Source organism: Oncorhynchus gorbuscha, linkage group LG15, assembly GCF_021184085.1.
Source record: "Oncorhynchus gorbuscha isolate QuinsamMale2020 ecotype Even-year linkage group LG15, OgorEven_v1.0, whole genome shotgun sequence".
Classification (NCBI taxonomy): domain Eukaryota; kingdom Metazoa; phylum Chordata; class Actinopteri; order Salmoniformes; family Salmonidae; genus Oncorhynchus; species Oncorhynchus gorbuscha.
In genome coordinates this window covers 50,650,133-50,671,836 of record NC_060187.1, presented here as the reverse complement: position 1 = coordinate 50,671,836, position 21,704 = coordinate 50,650,133, and the positions used below count along the sequence as shown (strand labels likewise).

The window sequence follows — 21,704 nt, the reverse complement described above, 5'->3', positions numbered from 1 at the left end:
CTTCAAGAAGCGTTTTGCATCCGCTCCTATCCTTGTTGCACCTGACGTCACTAAACAGTTTATTGTTGAGGTTGACGCGTCGGGGGTGGGCGTGGGAGCCATTCTGTCCCAGCGCTCCGATACTGACGATGGGGTCCACCCTTGTGCGTATTTTTCTCATCGCCTGTCACCGTCGGAACGTAACTATGATGTGGCTAACCGCGAACTGCTCGCCATCCGTTTAGCCCTAGGCAAATGGCGACAGTGGTTGGAGGGGGCGACCGTTCATTTTGTCGTTTGGACTGACCAAAGGAACCTTGAGTACATCTGTTCTGCCAAACGACTGAATGTGCGTCATGCTCGTTGGGCGTTGTTTTTCGCTCGTTTCGAGTTCGTTATTTCTTATTGCCCGGGTACTAAGAACACCAAGCCTCATGCTTTATCCCGTCTCTTTAGTTCTTCTGTGGCTTCTACCGATCCCGAGGGGATCCTTCCTGTTGGGCGTGTTGTCGGGTTGACAGTCTGGGGAATTGAAAGACAGGTTAAGCAAGCACTCACGCACACTGCGTCGCCGCGCGCTTGTCCTAGTAACCTTCTTTTCGTTCCTGTTTCTACTCGTCTGGCTGTTCTTCAGTGGGCTCACTCTGCCAAGTTAGCTGGCCATCCCGGCGTTCGAGGTACTCTTGCTTCTATTCGCCAGCGCTTTTGGTGGCCTACTCAGGAGCGTGACACGCGCCGTTTCGTGGCTGCGTGTTCGGACTGCGCGCAGAATAAGTCTGGTAATTTTTTTTCTGCTTCTGCTCCTGGTCTTGCTGGGTCTCAGTCTGTTCCCTGCCACCGCATCTCTCCTGGTCTTGTTCCTGCCCTTGCTGTGTCTCAGTCTGTCCCTAGTTGTTACTCTCCTGGCCTGTTTGGTCCTGTTTGCTCTAAAGCTTTCAGTTCTCTACCCGTGTCTCATTTTTTTTTTAGAGTAGTACCCTAGTTTCCCTTTTTATCGTTTTCCGTTACGGTCCTGAGGAGAGGAGTTGGGTTCCGTCTCGGGACGTGCTGGACCGTTCACTGATTGATGATTTCCTCCGTTGCCGCCAGGATTCCTCCTCGAGTGCGCCAGGAGGCGCTCGGTGAGTGGGGGGGTACTGTCATGTTTTGTCTTATATTGTCTTGTCATTTTGCTTTTCCTTCTGTTCGTTTTCCCCCTGCTGGTCTTTTTAGGTTCGTTCCCCTTTTTCTCTCTCCCTTCCTCTCTCTCTTCTCTCTATCGTTCCGTTCCTGCTCCCAGCTGTTCCTATTCCCCTAATCAATCATTTAGTCTTCCCACACCTGTTCCCTATCTTTTCCTCTGATTAGAGTCCCTATTTCTCCCCTTGTTTTCCGTTTCTGTCCTGTCGGATCCTTGTATACTGTTCACCGTGCTGTGTCTTTGTATCGCCCTGTCGTGTCGTGTTTCCTCAGATGCTGCGTGGTGAGCAGGTGTCTGAGTCTGCTACGGTCAAGTGCCTTCCCGAGGCAACCTGCAGTTCATTATCGAGTCTCCAGTCAGTTCTCGTGATTACGAGTGAAATTGTTTCTTATGCTTTATTTACCGCTCCGATTTGTCTAGGAGTATTGCCATTTCCTTTAACTGGATTAAAGACTCTGTTTTCGCCAAGTCGCTTTTGGGTCCTCATTCACCTGCATAACATTAAGTCTATGATTCGATAGAGCAGTCTGACTGAGCGGTGGTAAGCAGCAGCAGGCTCGTGAGCATGAATTCAAACAGCACTTTACTGAGTTTGCCTGCAGCTCTTCACAATGCGTAAAAGCATTACGCTGTTTATGACTTCAAGCCTATCAACTCCCGAGATTAGGATGGCAATACTAAAGAACCTATTAGATCATCCAATAGTCAAAGGTATATGAAATACAAATGGTATAGAGAGAAATAGTCCTATAATAACTACAACCTAAAATTTATTACCTGGGAATATTGAAGACTCATGTTAAAAGGAACCACTAGCTTTCATATGTTCTCGTGTTCTGAGCAAGGAACTTAAAAGTTCGCTTTTTTACATGGCACATATTGCACTTTTCCTTTTATTCCAACACTTTGTTTTTGCATTATTTAAACCAAATTTAACATTTCATTATTTATTTCAGACTAAATTGATTTTATTGATGTATTTATGTTAAGTTAAAATAAAAGTGTTCATTGTTCATTCAGTATTGTTGTAATTGTCATTATTACAAATATATATATAAAAATCGATATCTGCTTTTTTTCGTCCTCCAGTAATCGGTATCAGCGTTAAAAAATCATAATCGGTCGACCTCAAATAAAGACCCTACTGTGAGACATATCAAATCAAATGTATTTGTCACATGCACATGGTTAGCAGATGTTAATGCGAGTGTAGCGAAATGCTTGTGCTTCTAGTTCCGACAATGCAGTAATAACCAACGAGTAATCTAACTAACAATTCCAAAACGACTACCTTATACACACAAGTGTAAAGGGATAAAGAATATGTACATAAAGATATATGAATGAGTGATGGTACAGAGCTGCATAGGCAAGATGCAGTAGATGGTATCAAGTATAGTATATACATATGAGATGAGTATGTAAACAAAGTGGCATAGTTTAAAGTGGCTAGTGATACATGTATTACATAAAGATGCAGTAGATGATATAGAGTACAGTATATACGTATACATATGAGATGAATAATGTAGGGTATGTAAACATTATATTAAGTAGCATTGTTTAAAGTGGCTAGTGATATATTTTACATCAATTCCCATTATTAAAGTGGCTGGAGTTGAGTCAGTGTGTTGGCAGCAGCCACTCAATGTTAGTGGTGGCTGTTTAACAGTCTGATGGCCTTGAGATAGAAGCTGTTTTTCAGTCTCTCGGTCCCAGCTTTGATGCACCTGTACTGACCTCGCCTTCTGGATGATAGCGGGGTGAACAGGCAGTGGCTCGGGTGGTTGTTGTCCTTGATGATCTTTATGGCCTTCCTGTGACATCGGGTGGTGTAGGTAGTTTGGCCCCGGTGATGCGTTGTGCAGACCTCACTACCCTCTGGAGAGCCTTACGGTTGTGGGCAGAGCAGTTGCCGTACCAGGCGGTGATACAGTCCGACAGAATGCTCTCGATTGTGCATCTGTAGAAGTTTGTGAGTGCTTTTGGTGACAAGCAAAATTTCTCCAGCCTCCTGAGGTTGAAGAGGCGCTGCTGCGCCTTCTTCACGATGCTGTCTGTGTGGGTGGACCAATTCAGTTTGTCTGTGATGTGTACGCCGAGGAACTTAAAACTTACTACCCTCTCAACTACTGTCCCATCGATGTGGATAGGGGGGTGTTCCCTCTGCTGTTTCCTGAAGTCCACAATCATCTCCTTAGTTTTGTTGACGTTGAGTGTGAGGTTATTTTCCTGACACCACACTCCGAGGGCCCTCACCTCCTCCCTGTAGGCCGTCTCGATGTTGTTGGTAATCAAGCCTACCACTGTTGTGTCGTCCACAAACTTGATGATTGAGTTGGAGGCGTGCATGGCCACGCTGTCGTGGGTAGCATACTGTACATAGCCCATCTGTAAACAGCCCATCCAATCTACCTCATCCCCATACTGTATTTATTTATTTTTCTTGCTCCTTTGCATCCCAGTATCTCTACTAGCACATTCATCTTCTGCACATCTACCATTCCAGTTTTTAATTGCTATATTGTAATTACTTCGCCACCATGGCCTATTTATTGCCTTAACTCTCTTATCTTACCTCATTTGCACTCACTGTATATAGACTTGTTTTATTTTTTTCTACTGTATTATTGACTGTATGTTTTGTTTATTCCATGTGTAACTCTGTGTTGTTCTCAACTAGCTTGTTCTCTTGTTCTCAACTAGCCTACCTGGTTAAATAAAGGTGAAATGAAGGTGAAGTAAAAAATAAATAAAAAAATACAGAGAAGGTGCTGAAATCTTAAAGCTGTCAAATATGGCAATGGCATAGTGACTGAACTCACTCTTTAAGTGTGTCATGACTTTCCTGCCAATCCACACGGGGTGAGTTATGTTCAGGGACTTTAAGAAGGTGGTGAGCTCTCGGTTCTCGAAGGTGTTGGATACCGTGGCTAAGGCCCCCGAGCGCTGGCTACAGAGGTGTCCGGCCCCATGCCACGGTAGCCTGTCGGGTACGTACTCGTAGTAGGACTCGTCATATGTGAACAGGGTCTTGCTCTCCAACGTCAAAGCTGTATCAGCCCAGAGAACACAAAGAGTGGTTGAGGAGAGGAGCGAGATCATGTTCATTAGGGTACCAAAGGTTTTGAAGCCTTTTGCCCAAAAAAATCTGAAAATAAGCTTTTCTCATCGAACAGGTCCAGGTAGTTAGTCCCTTACTGTCCAAGTCCGTTTTCACAAAATGGAAAGCTGTCGGAAACGAGGAGGCACTATCTGAACTTGTCCAAAAAGAAAGCTACCCCCCCCCCCATTGCAATAAGTTTTCTAACATTTTGTTACAGTGTGCCCAAATGAACATGACCCTGGTTAACAAAGGAGCTCACTATCGAGGAAATCGTATGCACTGCTAGGGAATACAGGGAGTTATAGTGGCTGTCGTTGCATGGCTTTCTTGGGCCACTGTTCAACCATGTTTTTGGTCAACAATACCCATTTTACATTATCTCAGCATAGTGAGAGATTAAGGACAGGAAAATGGCAACTGCTGGACATACAGTATAACTGAGACCACATGCTCAAATTGTATTTGTCACATGCACCGAATACAAGAGGTGTGAAATGCTTACTTACAAGCCCTTAACCAACAATATGGTTCAACCCTGATTAAGTGCGGTGAAGTCATGAGCTCTTACAATTGTACGAGAACTCAAATAATAACTATAGGTTATAACTTTGTCATACATGCCTTGTATGTTCATAGTGGCTGTTATGTAATGTTACTACCAGCTTTAACTCAGAATATATCACTTACATGTCAACAGATTAAAGACTACTTACCTGATGTACAGTGGTGAAACCAAATCTACGGAATAAAACAAAACCTAGGTTAATGTATTATCATTTGATTCCTGACATTTGATGTCTTGTCTAAATCGCTATCAAGTGTAACTAGTGGAATACTGGGGACCCCTACTATAAATAGGTATATAAACACATGTTGTAGTAAGAATAATATTTGTGCTTGTGAAGTAGCCTATGATAATGAAAATATGTCCATTTAGCTGTTTTAAAACAGCGTATGGTGTACACTAGCGTATTTATGGTCTGAGTAGCCTGATCATGTCTACGTTCCCTCAGCCGTATGGTCCCTCAGTTCCCACAGCCCTATGCTCCCTCAGTTGCCACAGCCCTATGCTCCCTCAGTTCCCACAGCCCTATGCTCCCTCAGTTCCCACAGCCCTATGCTCCCTCAGTTCCCACAGCCCTATGCTCCCTCAGTTCCCACAGCCCTATGCTCCCTCAGTTGCCACAGCCCTATGCTCTCTCAGTTCCCACAGCCCTATGCTCCCTCAGTTCCCTCAGCCCTATGCTCCCTCAGTTCCCTCAGCCCAAATGAAAGGAAGAGATATTTTTCAACTTCCAGTCACCAATGATTCAATACTAGACAGGGCAAACACATTTAGGTGATTTCTGGTATATCATCAAAATAATTGAATCAGTGCATGTTTTTGGACTCATTCATTCGTTTTTACACAATTAAGTACAATACCATTGAAAGAGAGTGGGCATCGAGCCAAGTGACATGAAGCCGGCTGTACGCATCTGGTCTCCAGTGCGTCTCCTTGGGCCGGCTTACATGGCACCAACCTTGCGCACGGTGTCCCCGGTTCACCTGCATAGCCCAGTGCGGGCTATTCCACCTCGCCGCACTGGCAGGGCAACCGGGACCATTCGACCGGGTAAGGTTGGGCAGGCTCGGTGCTCAAGAGCTCCAGTGCGCCTGCACGGCGCGGCCTATCCATCACCACCTCCACGCACCAGACCTCCGGTGGCAGCCCCCCGCACCAGGCTGTCTCTCCAGTCCATCCTTACAGGGGCTTCCTCCTCTCCAGCACTGCCGGAGTCTCCCGCCTCTCCGGCGCTACCAGAGCCTTCCTCCTCTCCAGCGTGCCTGAGCCACCCATCTGCCCAGCGCCGCCAGTGCCGCCCGTCTGCCCAGCGCCGCCCATATGCCCAGCGCCGCCAGTGCCGCCCGTCTGCCCAGCGCCGCCAGTGCCGCCCCTCTGTCCCGAGCTTCTGCCCCTCTGTCCCGAGCTTCTGCCCCTCTGTCCCGAGCAGCCGCCCCTCTGTCCCGAGCAGCCGCCCCTCTGTCCCGAGCAGCCGCCCCTCTGTCCAAAGCAGCCGCCCCTCTGTCCAAAGCAGCCGCCCCTCTGTCCATTGAGAAGAGTTGCCATGGTGAGGAGGCCACGGAAGCGGACAAGGTGGGGGACTAAGACTACGGTGAAGTGGGGGCCACGTCCAGCACCAGAGCCACCACCGCGGACAGATGCCCGCCCAGACCCTCCACTATAGGTTCAGGTTTTGCGGCCGGAGTCCGTACCTTGGGGGGGGGGAGTACTGTCACACCCTGACCATAGTTTGCTTTGTATGTTTCTATGTTTTGGTTGGTCAGGGTGTGAGCTGGGTGTGCATTCTATGTTACATGTCTAGTTCTATGTTTGGCCTGATATGGTTCTCAGAGGCAGGTGTTCGTCATTGTCTCTGATTAGGAACCATATTTAGGTAGCCTGTTTGGTGTTGGGTTTTGTGGGTGATTGTCCTTGTTACTGTCTCTGTGTTACTTTGCACCAGTATTAGTCTGTTTCGGTTTTCATTTATTGTTTTTGTATTTGATTCCTGTTTACTTTGTTTCATTAAACATGGATCGCAATAGACCAAAATGCGACTTGGCTGACTCTCCTTTCACATACAGAAAACCATTACACATATGAACAAAAGCTTATTCCTCTCAAATTGTGCTGAAATGTATTTACATCCCTGTTAGTAAGAATTTGTCCTTTGCCAAGATAATCCATCCACCTGACAGGTGTGGCATTTCAAGAAGCTTAATTAAACAGCATGATCACTAAACAGACATACTTGTGCTGGGGACAGTAAAAGGCCACTCTAAAATGTGCTGTTTTGTCACTACACAATGCCACAGGTGTCTTAAGTTTTGAGAGACCGTGAAATTGGCATGCGGACTGCAGGAATGTCCACCAGAGCAATTGCCAGAGTATTGAATGTCCATTTCTCTACCATAAGCCGCATCCAAAGTCATTTAAGATAATTTGGCGGTACCTCCAACCGGCCTCACAACAGATCACGTGTATGGTATTGTGTGGGCGAATGCACAATGTTGTGAACAGAGTGCCCCATGGTCGCGGGTTATTGTATGGGCAGGCATAAGCTACGGACAATGGATAGGTAGAGATTTCAGCTTTCATGTAGAGACTGGCCTTCATGTCTTAAAGTAATGATGGACTGCTGTTTCTCTTTGCTTAATTGAGCTGTTCTTGCTCTAATATGGACTTGGTATTTTACAAAATAGGGCTGTATTCTGTCTAGAGGTCGACCGATTAATAGGAATGGCCGATTAATTAGGGCCGATTTCAAGTTTTCGTGACAATCGTTAATCGGCATTTTTGGACACAATTATGGCCGATTACATTGCACTCCACGAGGAGACTGCGTGGCAGGCTGACCACCACAGTGAGTGCAGCAAGGAGGTAAGTTGCTAGCTAGCATTAAACTTATCTTGTAAAAAACAATCAATCTTAGCATAATCAATAGTTAACTACACATGGTTGATGATATTACTAGTTTATCTAGCTTGTCCTGTGTTGCATATAATCGATGAGGTGCCTGTTAATTTATCATCGAATCACAGCCTACTTCGCCAAACGGTGAAGTAGGCTGATGAATTAACAATGAATTAACAAGCGCATTCGCGAAAAAAGCACTGTTGTTGCACCAATGTGTACCTAACCATAAACATCAATTCCTTTCTTAAAATCAAAACACAAGTATATTTTTTTAAACCTGCATATTTTGTTAATATTGCCTGCTAACATTAATTTATTTTAACTAGGGAAATTGTGTCACTTCTCTTGTGTTCTGTGCAAACAAAGTCAGGGTATATACATCAGTTTCGGATGCATTTGCCAGCAGCTCTTCACAATGCGTAAAAGCATTACGCTGTTTATGACTTCAAGCCTATCAACTCCCGAGATTAGGCTGGCAATACTAAAGTACCTATTAGATCATCCAATATTCAAAGGTATATGAAATACAAATGGTATAGAGAGAAATAGTCCTATAATAACTACAACCTAAAACTTCTTTCCTGGAAATATTGAAGACTCATGTTAAAAGGAACAACCAGCTTTCATATGTTTTCATGTTCTGAGCAAGAAACTTAAACGTTAGCTTTTTTACATGGCAAATATTGCACTTTTACTTTCTTCTCCAACACTATGTTTTTGCATTATTTAAACCAAATTGAACATGTTTCATTATTTGAGACTAAATATAGGTTATTGATGTATTAGATTAAGTTCAAATAAAAGTGTTCATTCAGTATTGTTGTAATTGTCATTATTACAAATATATATATAAAAATCGGCCGATAAATCGGTATCAGCTTTTTTTTGGTCCTCCAATAATCGGTATCGGCGTTGGAAAATCTTAATTGGTCGACCTCTAATTCTGTATGCCAACCCTACCTTGTCACAGCACAAATGATTGGCTCAAATGCATTAAGGGAATAAATTCCACATATTAACAAGGCACACCTGTTAATTGAAATGCATTCCTGGTGACTACCTCATGAAGCTGGTTGAGAGAATGCCAAGAGTTTGCAAAGCTGTCATCAAGGCAAAGGGTGGCTACTTTGAAGAATCTCAAATTTAACATATATTTTGATTTGTTGGACACTTTTTTGGTTACTACATGATTACATGTGTTATTTGGTAGTTTGGATGCCTTCACTATTATTCTACAATATAGAGTATAGTAAAAATAAAGAAAAACCCTGGAATGAGTAGGTGTGTCCAAACCTTTCACTGGTACCCTATATCATTCCGGTAAAACAAGGAATTAAGGCATGACACATTGCACAAGCGTTTTTAAAATGCCTGTGTTCCTATGGGAATTTGCACATGTTTAGAGCACCACCATTTTTTTTACAAATCATTTTGGAACAGTAATTGGTGACATATTTTGTCTCAAACATAGACTTTCAAATCTCTTTTAGTGTAATTACGACCCGAAGCATGCTTAAATGGAACGATTCCCTTTTTATGCACTTTATGCTCTACGCGTATTCTGACCTTGATTTTACGCATGAGAATAGCATGCTTATTCACCCGCTATTCGAGAAATGACGGTGTGGCAGAGGTGTGTCATATTCTGACCTTAATTACCTCATAATTTCACCACTTTAGTGCATGATGAAATAAGGTCGAGCAACTTGTCATTGTACTTTTTACAATTTGTATTGTGTTAAATATTAGCCACTATTGGTATCAATCGTCAGTTATACCCACATACATCTATAACTGTCGCTGACTTCCTTATTAGATTCCTTACGTTTTGCATCATTCCATTATCCTACATTGTTAGTTTCCTCTGTCCCATGCATGTGGTTGTTACTGAGAATCGCTAGCAATAGTGGATAATATTAGGCTACCGTATTATAAGTTGTGCAATAAATTTGGACATGTAGCCTATTTGAATCATTATGGAATGGACCGTTGCCATCATAGTTCCACGATTAGTGAGGATTATTAGGGTAGATTTATAGGACTACTGTTCAACCCCTATAGTACACTTTTCTCACCTTCCAATATTTAATGGATTGAACAATTGAATAAGGTAACTTTCAGGATGAATCAAACCACACTCGTTGTTTCACCAATACATTTTGCACCTTAAGGATCTCCAAACCAGTTCTATTTTTTTATTCATAAATAACTTACTAACCCTAAAAAATATACAAGATCAGACTATTTTTAAAATCTACTAATCAGTGTTAGAAAGGAGACGACGGTGTGTATTTACATGGCTTTCTTTCACTGATCCTTAATATTCTGGGCCCAGTTTCCCCAACGATGGATGCATCTTTCCTACAACAGCCGAAAGACGTAGCATGCGTTTCCCAAAACACCAGGCAGAGAGAACGGTCGCTAAATGCATCGTTGGAGTAGGTTTCAATACCGACTCGAAAGAAAGGGAGCGCTGCTCTCTGATCAGCTTTCTCCAGTCAAGTCTTACCTTAACATTAGAATTTCTTCACAATACTGAAGATGGGTCAGCTCCTAGTGAAATTACCACCTACGGCAGCAAATATTGAGGCGGCTTATTCGAATAACCAATAAAAATACATTAATCACCGATTTGGCACATCATTGTGCAATTTAGGTCAAATAAAATAACCCAAATTAGCTAGCAATAGCACGCTAGCTAGCTAGATAAATGTCCATGAATGTTACATGCGTTTTGACCTGTCCCCAAATTAATATAGTTGGTTCAGAGTTCGTTTTGATATTTCAACCTGCGTGTCCTGATCGTGTCCGGTGTGGGTGGACAAAAATCTACATGCATGCGCGTGCCCAGTCTAGTCAGCATGCAACGACACACTTAGCTGTTCTACAAGTGGTCTGAGGCAGCGTTAGTTTACGAGCGTTCAAGTGCAACGTTAATAACGATGGTTTTGCAAAACAGCTAGGAGATTTGACTATGTTGCTACAAAGGCTCGAACCATTAATTTAGCCGTAAGAAATGTTTGGAAGCCAGGACCTGAACCGTACTCTCCATATATTCTAGTGAGTTTGCTGATAAACATATTTTTTAAAGTACACCAAATTCAAAGGGATGACTTTAGATACACGGAATCCCATATTGAAAATATCCCACAATAAAATATGTTGGTCTGCAAGTGGGTTTCAGCAGCTTAATTCAATTGTTTTCAGAATGTGCAAGGGAACCACACCTGCATAAGGTAAATATGAACTACTGAGAAGTGTGTAGGAATGGCATGCATAGGAAAGGCGTACATTTCCTAAGTCTGAATCGGGCAGATATTCCCCAATATTGATGCCAATTATGATGGAAATTTGTTCAGTGGGTACTGGGTGAACATAGGACTTAAGAAACATTGGCTTAAGGGGAGAATAGGGCTGAGTGAACATTCTTCATAAATTCAGTGTGAAAGTTCAATAACGCATTCCTTCAAATATAAATCATGCCCTAAAAAAATGAAAACAGTGCACTTACAAGTAAATTGGGGTATAATATCCAAAACCACTGCATCCTTTGAAATGGAAGCCAATGTGAAATTGTTAGTACGGTTTTGGGAAATGATCCATCGATAAAGGCAATATAAATCAACTTAAAGGTTGCACAAAAAGGCTAAATCTACATATCCAAATATAATTGAATTCTCACTTTAACATTTAAGTTAAAATTACTAACAGTACTTTACACCTACCTGAGATCGGACACCATCCGTTAATACTCAAGTTTTCGTGCGCTTTCTTTAGTCCACCTACATCGACATTTCGAAGTAGTCGTGTGATTTAAAATACTTTCATCAATGAATACTACTGTGCTACATTTTCTCAACAAAAGTAATTAGCAAAAACAAATCGGTCGTTGTTCGCAACCCAAAAGTAGTAGATTCGATTTACTCTTCATGAGTTTGAGGGAACCTCCTAGGTGACATCAGATTTTATGAAGTGATGCAGAGCCTGAGAGCGCGAAGGGTGGGTATAAAAGCAGGGAGCCGTTAAGCTCTGCTGAGAGAAAAAGAACGAACTTACTCACAAGCTGTTGCACAATATGCATGTATGGAGACCAGACGAAAAAGCTAAACAAAAAAGTCCAGAAATATTCATTTATTATACTCACTTTCAAATTGTGACATGATTGTGAGGTATCAAATCTTTACCAAGAGATACAAAAAGTTACATGAGACAACAAAAATGACAAGTACTTTGTGCAAGGTTTAAGTGCAAAGTATAGTTGATCAAATGAATGAAACCACTCAGAAGAAGTTATGATATGGGACACCTCTAACAGCATTGAGTGAGCTACATAGAATAACAGAAAATGGTTGTGCCTTCGCATACATGTATAAATGCCAAAATGAGAAGATATTGCCCAAATAGTTACAATCCACTGCAGTACAATTCAATTAGTATACACATTTTATCAAAGTACTTTACAATCTGAAGAAATCCCTGTTTGACAAAATAAAGTATGCTGAACAAAAATAAAAATGTAAAGTGTTGGTCCCAAGTTTCATGAGCAGAAATAAAAGATCACAGAAATGTTACGCACAAAAAGCTTTTTTCTCTCAAATTGTGCACAAATGTGATTAAATCCCTGTTAGTGAGCATTTCTACTTTGCAAAGACAATCTATCCACCTGACAGGTGTGGCATATTAAAGAAGCTGTTTAAACAGCATAATCGTTACAGAGGTGTACTTTTGCAGGGGACAATAAAAGGCCACTCTAAAATGTGCTGTTTTGTCACACAATGCCACAGATGTCTCAAGTTGAGGAGCATGCAATTGGCATGCTGACTGCAGGAATATCCACCAGAGATGTTTGTTGCCTGGGAATGTTCATGTTCCAACCATAAAGCCGCCGACGTTGTCATTTTTGATAATTGCGCCATATGTCCAACCGGCCTCACAAGGGCAGACCACGTGTAACCATGCCAGCCCAGGACGTCCACATCCGGCTTCTTCACCTGCGGAATGATCTGAGGCCAGTCACCAGGACAGCTGATGAAACTGTGTTTTCACAATTGAATAATTTCTGCATTAACTGTCAGAATTGGTCTCAGGGAAGCTCATCTCTGTGCTCGTAGTCCTCAACATGGTCTTGACTTGACTGCAGTTTGCTGATGCCAACGTTGTGAACAGTGCCCCATTGTGGCAGTGGGGTTATGGTATGGGCAGGCATAATATACAGACAACGAACCCAATTACTTTTTATTGATGGCAATTTGAATGCAGAGATACCGTGACGAGATCCTGAAGCCAATTTTCATGCCCTTCATCCACCGCATTCACCTCCTCTTTCAGCATGATAATGTTTGGCCCCATGTCACAAGAATTTATGCACAATTCCTGGAAGCTGAAAATGTCTGTGTTCTTCCATGGCCTGCATACTCAGACTTGTCACCCATTGAGCATGTTTGGGATGCTCTGGATCGACCTGTACAAGTGTTCTAGTTCCCACCAATATCGAGCAATGTCGCACAGCCATTGAAGAGTGGGACATGAGGCAAATGGTGGTCACACCAGATACTAACTGGGTTTATGATCCACGTTCCTACTTTTTTATGGTATGTGATCAACTCATGCATATCTTTATTCCCAGTCATGAGAAATCCATAGATTAGGGCCTAATGAATGCATTTCAATTGACGGCTTTACTTATATGAACTGTAATTCAGTAAAATCTTTGAAATTGTTGTATGTTGCGTTTACATTATATTTTTGTTCAGTGTATACATCTGGGGTTTTAGTGCAATTGGACAGAAAGACCTTTGATGTACACTCATTCTCTCTGTTGAGTCTTTCTATTAATGGCATTGAGCCTGTAACCTTTAACATCAATCTGGGTCGTGTTCATTAGAGCACACTGTAGCAAAACAAATTGCAACGGAAACCGAAAACATTTGTTCCTCATTGGACAAGTTCAGATTGTACTACCTTCCCATTTCCGGCAGTTTCATGCTTACTGAACAAGTACCTGATCAGCTGATCAACCCCCTGTGCATCAAACCCAATGTGCATCGTCATTAGATGAAGACAATCCTGAAGAGAGAGAAACAATCGTAGGGGCTCCTCTGTTCCTTTCCATGTCGGAAGCAACCAGGGTCCCCTCATTCCCCTGACCCCTTTCCCGTGTGCTCTTCTCTGAGCCAGAAGATCCCCTCTTCTCTTCAAGGCCCTGCATGTTGAAGGCGGTACTCAGGGACTGCAGGGCAGAATGGAGCTCGTCCCGGGCTGCCATGACAGTCTCCAGGCAGGGCAGCTGTAGACTAGATGTGGTAGCCAGCCCTGTGCCGCCCGTGGGGAGGCCGTTAATGACTTTGTCGATGGTCATGGAGGAGGAGAAGACAGCCTCTCGGCAGGTATTGAGGCTGGAGTCACTGCTTTTACCTGGTAAAGAGTTAAATACATGCATTTAACTTCTCGTTTGACTTCTTTAGGTCCCTATAGTGGCTAGAACCTAGCTTTCCTGGATGATTAGACTAATGATGGGCAGATAATAGAAACACATGTTTACAGTTCCACAATATCGCTCAAATCTATCAATCAAAGTTGAAGTCACAAAAGGACATGGAAATGAGAGAAAATCTAAAAGGAAGCCATTTTGGTCAGTCAAATGACAGGCATTATGTTTTTGTAGCAATGCTGAGGAAGCTGTGGCCTTGCTTCTCACAGGCCAGACAGTCATTACCTCGGAGGGCGAGAGAGAGAGCAGCGTGAAGCTGCCTGATTGCCTGGTTGAGCTGGAACAGCTTGGCTGCTGTGTTCCTCACTCTGTGGAGCAGTGAGGGATCAGGGTCCTCAGCTCCCTTCTTGGAGCCTTCTTCCCTATCCTGTAGACAGACACACATTACAGTTGATGTCATTGGAAAATGGTGCCTTTCCAAGGGGATGAACCCTTTTCCTCACATACTGTAGCTAACCCTAATAAAGCCCTTCCTCCATACACTAGTTGTGCATAACTACTGTTGATTCCAATCAAATACTGTCTTACTACAACAGTGCAATTACAAAACATGTGACAATTTCAGGTCAATAATCATTGCCACCCTTGATAAAGAGGAGCAAAAACACATGTATAAAATAAATACTGCGCCATATTGCAGGCGCCAAAAAAGCTTAAAATGATTATACTAATACAATTGCTCAGAGAAAGAGATTTTGTTTAACAAGTAATAAAAAAATAATGTAAGATAGGGCTGCCAATAATTTTGAGACCTGTTTTCAGTAGCACCCTACCGTTGCGAGGATAACGACACTGCCTTTTTTGAAAATGTTTTCAGAGATTGGAGAACACATTGGGAGGGATCTTACAATTCCACCACACTGAATCTTTCCAGATCCTTGATATCCTTCATCTGCGCTTATGGACTTGCTCTCTTCAACTCAAACCATAGGTTTTCAATGTGGTTCAAGTCTGGGTGTGTGCTTGGGGTTATAGTCATGCTGGAAAATCCACTTGCAGCCAAGTCTCAGCCTCCTGGCAAAGGCAACCAGGTTGCTAAAATGTCCTGGTTAAGTTCATGATGCTGTTGTCCTAAAAAAAGGCCACAAGACCAGTTGATGCAAAATAACCCCATAAAATCCTACGTATTTTAACGTAGGCATGAGGTACACATGCTTCCATTTTTTCTACACCAAACCCACCACTGGTGTTCGTGGCCAAAGAGCTGCATTTTCACATCAACAGACCATAGCACCATGAAGTATGATAAACGACGTTGGCACCGGTGCTATGGCTAGTTTCAAAACTATGAAATAACACAGGATCATGTGGTAACATACCAAAGAAAAAGTGTTAAACAAATCAAAACATATGCCAATTCATCACAAAGGTGTTCAATGGAGTTGGTCAGGGCTCTGTGCAGGCCAGTCAAGGTCTTCCACACCAATCTTGAAAAAACATTTCTGTATGGACCTCGATTTGTGCACAGGGGCATTGTCATGCTGAAACAGGAAAGGGCCTTCCCCAAACTGTTGCCACAAAGTTGGAAGCACAGAATCATCTAGAATGTCATTGTATGCTGTAGCTTTATGATTTTCCTTCATTTTAACTATAGGGCCAAGCCAGAAGCATGAAAAAACAGTAACAGACCATTATTCCTCCTCCACCCAACTTTACAGGTACTTCCTGGTGTCCGCCAAACCCAGATTCATTCATCGGACTGCCAGATGGTGACGGGTGATTTCACTCCAGAGAGCAGTTTCCACTGCTCCAGAGTGCAATGGCGGCAAGCTTTACACCACTCCAACCAACGCTTGGCATTGTGCATGGCTATCTTAGGCTTGTGTGCGGCTGCCATGGAAACCCATTTTATGAAGCTGCCGACGAACAGTTCTTGGGCGAACAATGCTTCCAACACTCACTCGGTAGTGAGTGTTGCAACCAAGGACAGACGATTTGTACACACTACGCGCTTCAGCACTCGGCGGTCCCTTTCTGTGAGCTTGTGTGGCCTACCACTTCGCGGCTGAGCCGTTGTTGCTCCGAGACGTTTCCACTTCACAGTAACAGCACTTACAGTTGACCGTGGCAGCTCTAGCAGGGCAGAAATTTGTTGAACTGACTTGTTGGAAAGGTGGCATCCTATGATGGTGCCACGTTGAATGTCACTGAGCTCTTCAGTAAGGCCATTGTACTGCCAATGTTTGTCTTTGGAGATAGCATTATGTAGTCTAAATTAGCCTAGCTAATGTTAGGTATCTGGCCATCTTAACTAGCTTCTCTCGGTTTGATGCAATCAAGTAAGGTACTATGTAATCAGATGACAAATAACTAGCAATAAATTAGTCTACCAGTGCGAGTCGACTGTTGCCATGCCACCACCTCCCTGCTCCCATCTTCACTCACATTTGAGCTGCTGCTCTGCTAATAAAGTAGCTCCTCCTCCTAACGTTACAGCATTGTCGAGTTAGGTATTTTTTCTGAATGTTCTATCATTCAGACCCCTACTCTCAAGTCAGCAAGACTTTGAGAGCTGACGTCAGCCAGACAAGGTTGCCTCTGCAAGGGGGCTGAAACTTGGCAGCAAGATGATCTTCCAGCAAGACAATAACCCCAAACACTAATCAAAATCCACAGAAATGGTTCAGACACAAAAAGCGAAACATTTCAGTCTCCGGACATGAACTCCATTGAAAACCTGTGGTTTGAATTGAAGGAAGTCCATAAAAGCAGGCAAAGTATATCAAGAATCTGGAAAGATTATGTACAGAGCAATGGTCTAAGATCCCTCCCAACATGTTCTCAAATCTCATAAAACATTTAAGAAAACATCTCAGTGTCGTTATGCTCGCAGGGGGAGGGTGCTAGAGTTTTGAAAATGAGTGTCAATTATTTTCACCCTCATCTTTTTTAGATATTTTTTTTTACTAGTGGTTAAACACAAATGTTATTTACGCAATTGCATTAGCGTAAAATAATATAATTTCACATTTTCTTTGAGCATACACAGTATTTGTATAAAAAAAATGTGTAACAAGGGTGCCAATAATTATGGACCTGGCTGCATCTGCATTTCACTATCATGAAAATACAGTAGCAACAAATTAAACCATGGCTCTCCCAGAGGCCCACAGAGATTCAACATGTGTCTGGTTTTGCTCATCCAATCCCTTTGTTTGAAGACAATGGGGGTGGAGGTCCGGGGGAAAGATGTCCTCTCATTTGTCCCAATCGCCTAGCGCAGCCGATGATCGACACTAACAAAGACGCTAGTTTGTGAGTGGCAGATAATGGCAAACAAGCACGTTAACGGTGACTGATGGCACTTCATTCAACACATCCATTACCTGAACGATGTGCTCAACGTGAGACTGTGGCGATAAGGCTGACAGGGGTGGCAAGGTTTTTTACAAGAGCCATAAAAGCTGATTCGCACCTTTTAACGTGCTGGCTGTGGGAGGGGCTATTAATCTGGAGAGTTTAACCCCATGTCAAGAAAGATAGATGGGCTGGTTGGGTTTGTCATTGTTCGCCCAGTGCTCACCGTCATGTGGCAGTGGATGTAGCTCTGGAGAGCACAGGACAGGTCCAGCATCTTCGACTTGAGGCTCTGCAAAACCTGCCAGAAACATATAGACCATATGGTATCTTGTTTGGAGACTGATGCTTGATAATAGAGACAGAGGCAATCGAAACAAACAATCCAGAATAACATTGCAAAATTATTTAGCCTATGCAAATCATTGATGCCATTCATGGCTTTAAAATGTAATTTCTTTACTTAACTTTTTAACATAACATTTCTCTGATGCCAAAACCTCAAGAATCCATCTCAAGGATTTCTACCGTTCAACAGTTTGGGGTCAGTTAGAAATGTCCTTGTTTTGAAAGAATAGCACATTTTATGTCCATTAAAATTACATCAAATTGATCAGAAATACAGTGTAGACATTGCTAATGTTGTAAATGACTATTGTAGCTGGAAACAGAAGATATTTTATGGAATATCTACATACGGTAGTCCATCACTCCCTGTGTTCCAATGGCACGTTGTGTTAGCTAATACAAGTTCATAATTTTAAAAGGCTAATTGTTCATTAGAAAACCCTTATGCAATTATGTTAGCGCAGTTGAAAACTGTTATTCTGATTAAAGAAGCAATAAAACTGTCCTTTAGACTAGTTGAGTATCTGGAGTATCAGCTTCTGTGGGTTCGATTACGGGCTCAAAATGGCCAGAAACTAAGTTCTCAGGGTGATGAGGTGTTGGGGTTGTGCCAGACATAGCGTTTTCCTTGATGGCCAAAAAGCTACACTTTAGTTTCATCTGACCAGAGTACCTTCTTCAATATGTTTGGGGAGTCTCCCACATACCTTTTTTTTCTTTAAGCAATGGCTTTTTTTCTGGCCACTCTTCTGTAAAGCCCAGCTCTATGGAGTGTATGGCTTAAAGTAGTACAATGGCCATATACTTCAATCTCTGGTGTGGAGCTTTGCAACTCCTTCAGGGTTATCTTTGGTCTCTTTGTTGCCTCTCTGATTAATGCCCTTCTCGCCTGGTCCGTGAGTTTTGGTGGGCAGCCCGCTCTTGGCAGGTTTGTTGTGGTGCCATATTCTTTCAATGTTTGAATAACGGATTTAATGGTGCGCAGTGGGATGTTCAAAGATCTGATAGATTTTTTAAAACCCAACCCTGATCTGTACTTCTCCACAACTTAGTCCCTGACCTGTTTGGAGAGCTCCTTGGTCTTCATGGTGCCACTTGCTTGGTGTTGCCCTTTGCTTAGTGGTGTTGCAGACTCAGGGGCCTTTCAAAACATGTGTATATACAGTGAGGGAAAAAAGTATTTGATCCCCTGCTGATTTTGTACATTTGCCCACTGACAAAGAAATTATCAGTCTATAATTTTAATGGTAGGTTTATTTGGACAGTGAGAAACAGAACAACAACAACAACAAAAAATCCAGAAAAACGCATGTCAAAAATGTTATAAATTGATTTGCATTTTAATGAGGGAAATAAGTATTTGACCCCTCTGCAATACATGACTTAGTACTTAGTGGCAAAACCCTTGTTGGCAATCACAGAGGTCAGAAGTTTCTTGTAGTTGGCCACCAGGTTTGCACACATCTCAGGAGGGATTTTGTCCCACTCCTCTTTGCAGATCTTCTCCCAAGTCATTAAGGTTGAGGCTGACATTTTAACAGGCAAAATTAACCCGGTGAAATTGTGTCACTTCTCTTGCGTTCATTGCATGCAGAGTCAGGGTATATATGCAACAGTTTGGGCCACCTGGCTCATTGCAAACTAATTTTCCAGAATTTTACGTAATTATGACATAACATTGAAGATTGTGCAATGTAACAGCAATATTTAGACTTAGGGATGCTAAATATTCAGGTGTAAAAATATATACTTCTGTGTATTGATTTAAGAAAGGCATTGATGTTTATGGTTAGGTACATATTGGATCAACGACAGTCCTTTTTCGCGAATGCGCACCGCATCGATTACATGCAACGCAGGACACGCTAGATAAACTAGTAATATCATCAACCATGTGTAGTTATAACTAGTGATTATGATTGATTGATTGTTTTTTATAAGATAAGTTTAATGCTAGCAAGCAACTTACCTTGGCTTCTTACTGCATTCATGTAACAGGCAGGCTCCTCGTGAGGCAGGTTGTTAAGAGCGTTAGAATAGTTAACCTTAAGGTTGCGAGATTGAATCCCTGAACTGACAAGGTAAAAAAAAACATCTAAAAAAAATACCGATTTTCGATTGTTATGAAAACTTGAAAAATCGGTCCTAATTAAATTGGCCATTCCGATTAATCGGTCAACCTCTAAAACAGACGCCTCACAAGTCCTCAACTGGCAGCTTCATTGAAGAGTACCCGCAAAACACCCGTCTCAACATCAACAGTGAAGAGGCGACTTCAGGATGCTGGCCTTCTAGGCAGAGTTCCTCTGTCCAGTGTCTGTTCTTTTGCCCATCTTAATCTTTTCTTTTTATTGGCCAGTCTGATATATGGCTTATTCTTTGCAACTCTGCCTAGAAGGCCAGCATCCCGGAGTGCTACCTAGAAGGCCAGCAACTGAGCAAGAGGACACTAATGTACATGTCCTCTTGCTCTGTTGTGCATTGGGGCCTCCCACTCTTTCTACTCTGGTTAGAGACAACTTGCGCTGTTCTGTGAAGGGAGTAGTACACAGAATTGTAAGAGATCTTCAGTTTCTTGGCAATTTCTCAAATGGAATAGCCTTCATTTCTCAGAACAAGAATAGACTGACGAATTTCAGAAGAAAGTTATTTGTTTCTGACCATTTTGAGCATGTAATCAAACCCACAAAATGCTGATGCTCCAGATACTCAACTAGTCTAAAGAAGTTTTATTGCTTCTTTAATCAGAGTTTGTTTTACTCACTGCTTTAGCACACTCCGCCAACCCTGATGTCCTTGCCCAGTCTGAATCCTGGCTTAGGAAGGCCACCAAAAATTCTGAGATTTCCAACTTCAACATTTTCTGTCAAAATAGAACTGCCAAAGGAGGAGTTGCAGTCTACTGCAGAGATAGCCTGCAAAGTTCTGTCATACTTACCAGGTCTATGCACTCCATACACTTCTAATTTTAAAAATGAATCTCTCCAGAAACAAGTATCTCACTGTTGACGCCTATTATAGACCCCCCTCAGGTCCCAGCAGTGCTCTGGACACCATACATTAAGTGATTGCCCCCCATCTATCTTCAGAGTTCGTTCTGTTAGGTGACCTAAACTGAGATATGCTTAACACCCCGGCCGTCCTACAATATTAGCTAGATGCCCTCAATCTCACACAAATTATCAAGGAACCCACTAGGTACAACCCTAAATACGTAAACACGAGCACCCTCATAGATATCATCCTGACCAACCTGCCCTCTAAATACACCTCTGCTGTTTTCAACCAGGATCTCCCTTGGTTCACTCTAGACATGACTGCCCTCGACCAGCACAAAAACGTCCTGTGGCGTAACACACAATAATCCCTGCGATATGCAACTTTTCAGGGAAGTCAAGAACCAATACACACAGTCAGTTAGGAGAGCGAAGGCTAGCTTTTTCAAACAGAAATTTGCTTCCTTCAGCAATAATTCCAAAAAGTTTAGGGACACTAAAGTCCATGGAGAATAAGAGCACCTCCCAGCTGCCCACTGCACTGAGGCTAGGAAACACTGTCAACACCGATAAATCCACGATAATCGAGAATTTCAATAAGCATCTCTATGGCTGGCCATGCTTTCTTCCTGGCTCCCCCAACCCCGGGTAACAGCTCCACACCCCCCGCAACTACGTGCACAAGCCTCCCAGGTTCTCCTTCATGCAAATCTAGATAGCAGATGTTCTGAAAGAGCTGCAAAACCTGGAACCGTACAAATCAGCTGGGCTAGACAATCTGGACCCTTTCTTTCTAAAATTATCCACCTCCAATACTGCAACCCCAATTACTAGCCTGTTCAACCCCT

The 21,704-nt window shown here is 42.7% G+C and overlaps 2 protein-coding genes across 6 annotated transcripts in view; both read right to left on the bottom strand.

Annotated features, from left to right (window-relative positions):
* Positions 1 to 11,677, bottom strand: part of LOC123997463 (adhesion G-protein coupled receptor D2) — a 161,632-nt gene extending 149,955 nt beyond the window's left edge. For all 5 annotated transcript variants that reach the window (XM_046301730.1, XM_046301733.1, XM_046301734.1 and 2 more), the window contains exons 1-4: positions 11,451 to 11,677; positions 11,237 to 11,273; positions 4,979 to 5,003; positions 3,985 to 4,212 (exon numbers count right to left, since the gene is read on the bottom strand). In XM_046301730.1, the coding sequence (XP_046157686.1) occupies positions 3,985 to 4,212; positions 4,979 to 5,003; positions 11,237 to 11,273; positions 11,451 to 11,467 (307 nt within the window). In that variant the 5' untranslated portion in view covers positions 11,468 to 11,677. The remainder of the gene's footprint in view (positions 1 to 3,984; positions 4,213 to 4,978; positions 5,004 to 11,236; positions 11,274 to 11,450) is intronic.
* Positions 11,678 to 11,841: 164 nt separating this feature from the next.
* Positions 11,842 to 21,704, bottom strand: part of LOC123997462 (kinesin-like protein KIF14) — a 54,065-nt gene continuing 44,202 nt past the window's right edge. The window contains exons 27-29 of the mRNA XM_046301729.1: positions 17,739 to 17,813; positions 14,441 to 14,582; positions 11,842 to 14,139 (exon numbers count right to left, since the gene is read on the bottom strand). Of these exons, the coding sequence (XP_046157685.1) occupies positions 13,754 to 14,139; positions 14,441 to 14,582; positions 17,739 to 17,813 (603 nt within the window). The 3' untranslated portion in view covers positions 11,842 to 13,753. The remainder of the gene's footprint in view (positions 14,140 to 14,440; positions 14,583 to 17,738; positions 17,814 to 21,704) is intronic.